We start from the raw sequence: 10080 nt of genomic DNA, 5'->3' as shown, positions 1-10080 counted from the left end.
CCGCGCCCTGCCCCAGCGGGGATCTCTCCTCCGGCGCCCGCCCGGTGGTCGCCTCTCAGATTAGGGAGAGCTGCCCTGGGTTTCCCTCCGCAAGCACTTCCCCTCCACCTGCAGTTTTCTCGGGGGGAGAAGCGGGGTTTGTCTGTTTGTCGGAGAGGGAGGGAGCCGGGTCAGGGCTGTCGCTCCCCCTTCGCAGGTCTGTGACCACCGGCACTGTCGCCTCTGCCTGTGCACACGCGGGGCGCGGAGCAGGACCGGCGCCCTTGGAGCTTGGGCCGCCGGCCGCGCTGCTGCTGTCCGGGCAATTCCTGGGATGCACAGCGGGTCTGTCGTGTCCAGATTGGCAGTGCTGATGCCAAATCCGCTGGTAATGCTTCCAGTGTAGAAAATAGCTGTTTGTGAGAAATGTGCATCTTTATTTTCTCTGTTCCCTTACTTCGGAAGCCTCAGAAAGGGCAAACATTAAGTGAAAGGCCAAACATTAAGTGAAAGGCCAAACTAAATGCAAATGTACATGAGGAAGCATCTGTGGTGCTGTCTGTTGGTGTCCAGAGCTTTAGCTGTATGCTAAAGGCATGGCGCAATGCTGTCATGTGAGGGCAAATTAAGGAACCCCCCCACATTTAAATTTCCAAATGTGCAGGCATCTCCACTTCAGCTTCTGTGCATATGTGGGACATTGCAAGATTACACCGGCATCAGTAAGTTAAAAGAGCAGCTAGTGTACTTGAAACATGTGGCCCTTACTGCAGGCTGGGTGGCATGGTTTGAAGCTTTCCCAGTGCTGACCCCTTTGCATCCCCATATTTTAATGTTACCAAGGCTTGCTGCTAAGTGAAGCTGGTTGTGGGGTGGGTAAGGTTTTCACAGGCTGTTCGGAGTGCGTGTGTGTGTGTATTGCTTTTTTCTTCCCTGGCTGGTTCTTTTTTCTTCCTCCGATGCACCTCCAGATGATCTTGGTGAGGGCAAAAGCCTTCTCCTGAGGTGCTTTGGCCCACAGAGGTACCTGTGCTGTGAAGAAGTGCAGGCAGCCTTGTCTTCTCCCAAACACTTTGCTTTTTTTCGGGGACTCACCAGCCCCGCAGGTGCACTGCCGCAGGTGCTTTGTTGGAAGGGAGATGAGTGCCTTTTCGGAGGGGAGGAGGGCAGGCCGTGGCCTGCTGCCAGCCCTTCTTGCCCTCTCACAGGGCTCCGGTGGTGGGGTACAGTGTGGTGACAGCTCGTACTGCCGGTGCTCTGCTGGGGTGCCCTTGCTGTCCCTCTTCTGTGAGAAGTCCTGGGTACAAGCCCCATTGGCACTGCAGTGGTGGATGGAGTGGGACCCATGGCCGAGGGCACCCCAGGGCCTCCTCCTCCAGCCAGGATCTAGAGCACTAAACGCTGCTCTCTGTGTTCAGATTAAAATGCAAAGCCTACATTTGCTTCTTCACTTCTCTTCAGTAATTTAGTGGCAGGCAGCTTGCTTTCAGGTCTCAGAACAGAAGCAAGTAGGCAGACGGGAAGCTCCTTGTAAACTAATCAAGCGGCTTCTCCTGGGGGATAAAGGGGGAAGGATGGAGCAGGGTGGAAGAATGTGTTATTTTTCTTCCTGAACCCCAGGCAGGTGCTCCAAAATGACACTGCTTGGCTTGTAGCATTAGTGGTTTGCAAGAAACTGTAGCAGTGCAGAGTGTAACTTTGAACTTTTTCTTACTTTGGGTTGCAGCTTCCATTTATTTTGCATTTCTGTGTGTGAGTGCAGAAGAGTGAGAGAAGGCAAATGCTCGCTCACACCATCTCCAAAGGGGACATCCATGTTCATTCAAGTATTGGCCATAGGTGAATCTTGAGTAAATTTACACAGAGCTGTACAAGTTGGAGTGCAGAAAATATGTAATGGCATCCTTAGTGTCCATCATCTTCTGCCACCTAAAATTCATCACAAAATTCAGCATGCAGAATTTGCTGGGAACTTAACCCCAGAGATGCTGGGAGTGGCAGAGGCAGGGGAGGGTGTGTTTGCTAGGGATGAAGAGCAGCGAGACAAGAAGACAGGGCAGTCAGTGGCTGTGTAGAGGGTGAGTCTCATTGGTGACAGCAGAAATGCTGAGCAGAAAAGGGTGTAAGGCGCTGCTCTGGGGTAGGGTGCTCAGTCCCCAGGAAGGACCTCTTGGTCCTTCTTCAGCAATCCCTTTGCAGGAAACATGGGCAAAGACTTATGGCAAAGACATCTTCAGTGCGCACATATTCTGAGCAGAACAAGAGTGAAGTTTAGGGAGCTTCTACCCAGGCTAAAGAAATGTGGGGTTTGTTTCTTTTTCCTGATAAAGGATTGGGACAGGAGAGTCGTAGCGGCTGGGCTGGTCCACTTGACTTTATCCCCTGTGAGGAAAGGTTGGGGTGGAAGGGAGAGAACAGGCTTTTCTGGGTAAAAAAAGCTGCCGTAAATGCCCAAGTTTGGGGGGAGGGAAGAAAGCTTGTTCTGAACAATAAGATATATATTAGGAGTTGGCACAGTTTTAATGACTTTTGGAAGTGCACAGTAGTGCTGTATGCTGTGCGAGATTTTGTGTTTGGCACTTGCTGTATCTGCGCACATATGAATGGCTGCATACATCATTTTGGTTTTGTCCTGAGTGAAACTGAGCATTAGGCATGCGAGCTTGCAGCACTTTTATACAAAAGCAGCACTGTGTGGCTTACGCACATAAATACATTTAAAGAAGATGTAGGAGGAAGTCTCCTTGGCTTTTTTTCCCCTATTGGTTTACAGTATGTGAAAATACAACTCTCTCTCCAGTCTCACTGGGAGTTTTTCTTATAAACAAGTTGAAATATGTACTATTTTAGTACACTAAGTTTTCTGTAAAATTGCTTGTTTCTCATTATATATATATCTTACAGTAATGCCTGGATGTTTATAGATATAATTAGAGCCCAGTAGCCTGAGGCATTTGCACAAGTAGCTGGGAATAATGCCTCCTTGAAGAAAGACCTTGTGCTTTAGATAAACAAAATGGACAGAGAGTGAGAAGGGTTCTGATGAGATGACTTGGCCAAGGCCCTGCAGCAGGTGAGTGAGGTGGCAGAGGTCAAAGTGAAATGTGGGTCCCCGGCTCCCAACCAGCTGCTAACCCTTGGCAGGGGCACTTCTTCCCGCTTCTCATCCTAGAGTGACCTCAGTGGAGTTTTCCTGCTCCTACACATAAAAAAGTGTTCATAGGGTAAATATGTACCGCCATTTCTGTAGTGAAATATTTTTTTCCCTGATAGTGCGAGTACTGGAAATGTGTTAAACTTGTTTTCTACAGACGTGTACAGGAGACATACAGGACACCTAAAGCTTTCTTATGATCATCTTCATAGTGGGATGAATCTATTTTACAATGTCTTACAGGCCCAGTTAAAGCATCTTCCTTTAAATTAAATGGGAAATTTACAATTAACTTTGCAAGGTGGGAATTGCACCCCTGTTATTAATAAAAGGTTTATATGGTAGCCTACATCTATTCTGTAAGTGGAACTGGAAAATACAGGGAATAAAATACTTGGATTGGTCAATAAATGAAGAAGATGTCCTTAGAACTGAATATTGAACTGATTATTTTGTATTGTTAAAGACAGCTAATTTCCTGATGCGTATGAGTAGCTCTCCAAGCAGTGTCTGTCTGTCTGGCTGCTGGGTATGGGGCATCTGAGTAGGAAAAATAGGTGTTGTAAATTTATCAATGTATTTGTTATGTTTGTGTGATGTTCTCTGTTAAAAGCATCAATCTGAGATTATTGCTTGCAGGAAAAAACTTACAGGGTATTTTACACGGTTGTTGTGTTGGGAGGAAGAATATTTTTTTTAGAGTAATTATACTTGCTGGAAATAGAAGGGTCTGTAATGTTGTATATATATAATCTGTTGAGTCGGCTTTGCATCTCAGTTACCAGACAGGACAACCTGTATGATTTTGAGTTGTAAAAAGAGCCCAGTGCAACAGCTCTTTTGAGACTCAGTTTTAAGACTGTTGGGGTCTTTTACTTTGTAATTAAGTTAGCTTGAAGTTTGCACCTTCCTATGCTCATTTCACTGTTTATGCTTTAATCCATAAGTTACTGTAACATTCTTCCTTTATTTATTATTATTCAGAGACGTGAAAACCCCTTAAAAGGGCCTGAGATGTGCAACGTTGTAACTTTCAGGTGCTTCTTTTTTAAATAAAAATGCTAACAATGTGTGTTAAAATGTGCTGTATTTTTTCACGGTGCCTTTTTGACCTGCTATCAATATATTCAGTATTTTAAAGGAAACAGTAACTTTAGTCTGTCCAGAGTTGCAGTTTTCACTGCCCAGACAGTTTGTCTACCGGACAGTTTGATTTCCCACATTCTAATGCTCCACCTAACATGGAAGGGGTCAAAAAAATTATTGATATTATATTGTACAGTGCAAACTGCACATAATTTCTGCACTGTTTTTGTTTGTTTGGTTTTTTTTTGGGGGGGGGAGCAGGCAACAGTGTGTAGTTGTGTTTTATTATACTGCTCTCATCCAATTTTATTAAAAACTGCCAAGGAATCATAGAATCACTTTGGTTGGAAAAGACCTTTAAGATCATCGAGTCCAACCTTTAACCTAACCCTGCCATCCCACCACTAAAACATGTCCCTAAGGAAGATGCAGTTTTTGCGATCCCCGGGCCTGCAAAAATGACGGGCATTACTTTGCAGGCTTCAGTAAGGCAGAAGTCCCCAACTTTCTCCAGTGGCTTTATCAAAGTTCTGCAGATGTCCCAGAAAACAGGGCTCCAAGGACTGGATGCACTAGTTTAAATGCTTCTTTTCCTTCCTTCCTTCAAAACTGTTTTGATCTTAAATCAAGTTTTTGCAGAGGTGAAGTCATACTTTATTTTCTAATGAAAAGCAGATGAGTGACATTTAAAAAAAAAAAAAAAGGAAGAAAGGAAGGAAAAAGCTGAAGATAGCCAAAGAAAAGATTGAATGAACAAAATGCTGTGGAAGACTTAAAACAACTCAGCAATTTAAGCCACTGAGGAATGCACATTGCCTATTCACTGCAAAATACTTGCACTGTCAACATCTACAATGAAAGCTTAGTTTTAAAGAGGACCTTTTCCGGTTGTGTCTCCCCTTGGTTAACAGAACATTTATGCTGATTCCGGTGTTTTATAGAGAGATTAACGAAAAAAAAAAACGTGCTAGGAGTTGTTTGAGAAAGGTCTCTGGAATGATTTGAACAATACAAATTAACATCTGCTTCAAAAAGATCTGGTGAGGAAATACTACCGAGGGCAGAAAAAATCTGTGCTGTTGAACACGCTGTTTTTCTTCTTCTGTGGGTGGGTTGATATTTATTTTTGGCAGTTTAACTGAGCTGTTATCGCGATTCGTACATCTGTTTGTTTGCATCTTTGCCGTTAATTATTGTGTGACACTAAAGTTTGTGTAGTTACTCATTGTTTATAGGTTTTAGGCTTGATAGTAAACATTGTGTCGTGAGCTTCTGTGAAATACTGTTCCCACTTGGAGAAAAAAAAATCTCAGAAAGCTTCTGCCTAGTTTGTGGTTTTTTTGGGTGACGTGTTTCATTGCGGTATGATTTAAGGCAATTAATAATAAGCATGATATTATGTCAGTAATTTACAATGTTGAACATTTGTCTGGACAGCTGCATGGGAAGGATCAAATCTTACTTCCCTAAAATAATATTCAGTCAATTTTTGTTTGAGAACTTCTTTATGATTGTCTCTGGCATTTTCTTTGGCAATAATCTCATTTTCTGACAGTTTTTTTTTCTGTGACAGTTTCTCTATCCTTGTCTTAACTGCAAAAACTTCCATGGCAATGTTGCCTCTCCCACTGAGCAAATGTGGATAGCTTATTTGGCATTGGTTTTGTCTAGCTCGAGAGGCTAATTCAGAGTGTGGTTTCACATTATCTTCACAGATGTCCAAAGTCCCCACACCAGGGCAATCCTTGGTTCGCAGGTGTCACTCAATCACTGATCTAGTCATTAAACTTTAAGAGGTCCTGTAGGTCTGGATAACAAACGAAAGTAAAACTGGCTCAGTGCCTGTGAAACTGTAAGAGACGGTTTCTGCTGTAAAATAACATCAGGCCTTCTTCACTTCTCTCGCAATCATATTACTCACAGAAAAAAGGACAGAAAAATAATATGAAATTCACCATAAATCCATCCAGATTGCATTTTATGAGAGGGTTTTTTTTAAAAAAAATTATTTTAATCTTCCCCACATTTCGTACTGAAACCTCCCTGATGCCACATGATAATTGCATGGGGTAGCGGGCAGCCTGCACCCATGCAGTGAGTTTGGAGAGCCCGGGAGGTTCAGGCAATGTAGGGTGTCCCCCTCCCATGGGAAGTATGTGGAAGTGGTTTCGCTGGGCACTTGCAAGTGGATTTCTGAGTCCTGCTGGTGGCTCAGGCTGCTGAAAACGCCACTCGCACCCCTTCGTACCTGCCAGACCATCCCACCTGGGGTCAGGAGCCCAGCAGGATAAAGACTTACGCATTAGAGATGATAAAAACGTTCTGTGGTGCTCGGCAGATTGCAGGCAGCCGTTTTCTTAGTGCTCAGATTGCTGAATATTGAAATTAGTTTGGAAGAACAATTTAGCATCAATCTACAAAGCTGTCAGTCTTAGCAGCTGTCAAGCTGTGATCCTTTCTGCTTCTCCAGGGTGCTCCTTCCTTAGGTAAGATGGGATTTGGAAACATAAAAGGAAAATGAAATAGGTTCCAGAAATAGATTGGCTGAAATATATTCAGAATCGGTTTTGAAAAATGACACATTAGTGCTGGATATATTAACATCACAATTTTTCCTACTAAGGTTGTTTCAGTCATAAATATTACGCAGCGGCTGGCATACTTTCCTCACTGGGGTCTTAGCACTGCAAATTCATGAGTATCTTGTTGCAGCCCTGTGCACAGATATCTCTGAACGGTAAAAATGCATGCTTTTCATCTGGTTAGATCTTCACATAGGGATATGAATGCTGTTAGAAGAACTTCACCATCAAAATAACTAAGATCTTATGGATAGGCAGCAGAAAATCCCATCCTACAAAGCTGCTCTTCGGATAACTAGAACCGTGACTTTGAACTTCTGAATGATTTGAAACGTGATTACCCAGGTCACAGCCTCTCCCTTCACGGTCACCCCTTTTACCTGCAGTCTATCGGTGGTGCTTCGCTGACACCAAGCATAAATAAACTTCCCAGGGTAAGCAGCAGGTTTCGCTGGTAGTGTCACTGCCTTTGGCATCTGTTGCCATTGTGGCCAAGATGTGGCTTTAGATGGCATTCTCCAATAGTGGTTATCGATTGCTTGTTTCAGTATTTAGTTAACCCTGGGCTTGATTTTAGTTGCATGATTCCTTGTTGCTGGTATAGGTGATAAGGCAGTGATAACCGTGTTGCCTGCTAGATAACCTGTTTGTGTTCAAATCATTAATACTGTCTCGATGGCAGGATCTAGACATGTTGATATACCAGTAACTGTTTGAATTAGCCAATGTTTGTGTACGTATTTTTCCAAGCAGTTTGCTTACCAGAACCATGTCAATCTCTCTATTTGGGGTGTTATTCTGTTTCTGGTTATTTCTAGAAAATAAAGTCTAGCTGTGTGGTAGATAAAAAACCAGAAACAAACAAAGCAACAACAACAAAACACACTGAAAATCCCTTCCGCCGCCTCCCCAAACCATCAAACCAGAACAGAAGACCAACTTGAAATTAATAATGTTACTTTTTATTGCTTTTGAAACAACTCCATTTCAACAGATTAGAATCATAGGATGTTTTGGGTTGGAAGGGACCTTTAGAGGTCATCTAGCCCCACCCCCCTGCAGTGAGCAGGCACACCGCTAACTAGATCAGGTTGCTCAGAGCCCCGTCCAACCTGGCCTTGAATGTTTCCAGGGATGGGGCCTCCACCACCTCTCTGGGCAACCTGTTCCAGTGTTTCACCACCCTCACTGTAAAGAATTTCTTCCAGTCTAAATCTACCCTCCTTTAGTTTAAAGCCATTGCCTGTTGTCCTGTCACAGCTGGCCCTGCTAAAAAGATTGTCCCCATCTTTCATATAGGCTCCCTTTAAGTACTGAAAGGCCGCAATCAGGTCTCCCCGCAGCCTTCTCTTCTCCAGGCTGAACAGCCCCAACTCTCTCAGCCTGTCCTTGTAGGAGACATCCAGCCCTCAGATCATTGTTGTAGCCCTCCTGGTTCTTTACGCTGTTGATTGATACCCCTTTGCTTTGATTTCAGGCTGAGGAATCCTGTAAGTGCAATGGCTGGAAGAACCCCAACCCACCGCCCACGCCACCCCGGGCAGAGCTGCAGCAGGCGGTCGTCAGCCTCGCCGAGCCCTGCCGCAGCTGCAGCCACGCGCTGGGTAAGCTCTTGCCTTTCTCCCGCGATCCACGCGCTTACACCCAGAACTCTCCACTCTTGGGAGATGGAAGTCGAGAGGCCATGCCAAGACCTAGAAATGGGGGGTACGACTGGGCATAAATGTCAAGTAACCTAGATTAAAATATGTCGGAAATATCCTAAAATGAGTTTTGAGGAAATTAAACTAAGGTGCAACTTCTAACAACCCAGATATCTTAAATTGTTAAAATGCAAAAGCACTTCTAGGCTACCCGTGAGAATTTTAACACTTTGTATAGCATATGAATTAACCTCATATTGTTTTATCTGTCAGCTGCCTGATTTACAATGTGAATGACTCTCTCCTGTAGTCTGTATTACATTTTCTTACTACAGAGTAAACTATAAAATATTCCTGGGCATTGCTGAAGCAGGCACCCTTACCTACAAAAAGAACTGTGCCTTTTCCCTGTCACAGAAAATAATACCGAGGTTGTACATCTTAGCATTGCCTAAGTTATTGTGCAGACAGCTTGAATAGCTCGAAAGCAACTGCTCAAAATTCACCCTTAAATACTATTGTGAGGCATTGTTTTGGGGTTTTTTTTTCAGACTAATAATAAATAATGATTTGTAATTTTGTTACCCACATAGCCTGAAAGAGAGTGGTGAATCACTGTATTATTTCTCTAAGAATTTGTGCTTATCCAAAATAAAAGTTGATGACTTTTTCTCTATATACTAGTAAATATTGAATAAAAATTGGGGTAAAATAAAATTCAGAACTAATTGAAAAGTAGTTGCTGTTTAATTTTTGTTGATGCCCAAAACTTAGGACAGTGAAATAAGAAAAAGGAAATCTAAAACCTTCACAGTGGATAATTAATTTTTTTACTTTTGAAAAGAATATTGTACTTCGTGTGGAATACTTTTTTTTTTTTTTAAACTGGGATTTATTTCTATTTCTGCTGTCTTTTCTTTTCATGCTCTCATTACATTTGATCTATTTCTGGGGTTTTCAACAGATTTCTTTCCTTTCTTGATGTCCCAAACCTCTGGGTTTGCTTGCAGGAGAAGATTAGCAAATGCATAGCATCACAGCGAGTTTGGTTGCTTTAGCCAAGTTAGTTTCAACCTTTCATCACACAGCTCCTCTGCGCTGCTTTTGGTTTTGCAGTTAGGGTAGCTTGTGTTACCCGTTCCTTTCATTCCTGGCCTTTGAAGAAAGAGGTTTTTTTTTTTTTTTCTTTTTTTCTTTTTTTTTTTTTTTTTCTTTTTTTTTTTTAAGTCTTATGAGGTGTTCTGTCTTTCAGTTCCCTGTTCTTCAGCAGTTTGTGGATGGCTATGTATTTTGTAGAAAAACTCAGCTCTTCTAAAGGCTGAGACTGTTTGAGACTGGTTTTGGTCTGTTGAAAAAAATCTTATATTGCTCATTAGCTAGGGAAGCGGGGAAAACCAGTACTGTAAAACCAGCACCAGTGAAATGCACCTGATGGAACAAACTGTATTTTTATTTATTGCTGTTTTTAGAAAAGGTAAAGTTTCTTATTCTGTTGGCTGCAGCTAACAAGGATGTTTCATTTGAAATAACTGAAATGAGTTGCTGTCTGCTTCCTCGTACTACTGGCAAACATGTGTCGTTCAGCGGTGTTTTCCAAGATAATTTTCCTATTCATCTCCTCTAAATTAGCATGTTC

At 42.8% G+C, this 10080-nt stretch overlaps 1 protein-coding gene across 1 annotated transcript in view; it reads left to right on the top strand.

The window, feature by feature from the left end:
• The window catches only part of KAT2B (lysine acetyltransferase 2B), a 59558-nt gene that overhangs the window by 11224 nt on the left and 38254 nt on the right, over positions 1–10080 (top strand). The window contains exon 3 of the mRNA XM_009638582.2: positions 8279–8405. Within this exon, the coding sequence (XP_009636877.1) occupies positions 8279–8405 (127 nt within the window). The remainder of the gene's footprint in view (positions 1–8278; positions 8406–10080) is intronic.

Source organism: Egretta garzetta, unplaced genomic scaffold (genome assembly GCF_000687185.1).
Source record: "Egretta garzetta isolate BGI_Z169 unplaced genomic scaffold, ASM68718v1 scaffold94, whole genome shotgun sequence".
In the NCBI taxonomy this organism is placed as follows: Eukaryota; Metazoa; Chordata; class Aves; order Pelecaniformes; family Ardeidae; genus Egretta; species Egretta garzetta.
The sequence above is the reverse complement of the archived record's forward strand: the minus strand, read 5'-3'. Positions and strand labels throughout refer to the sequence as shown.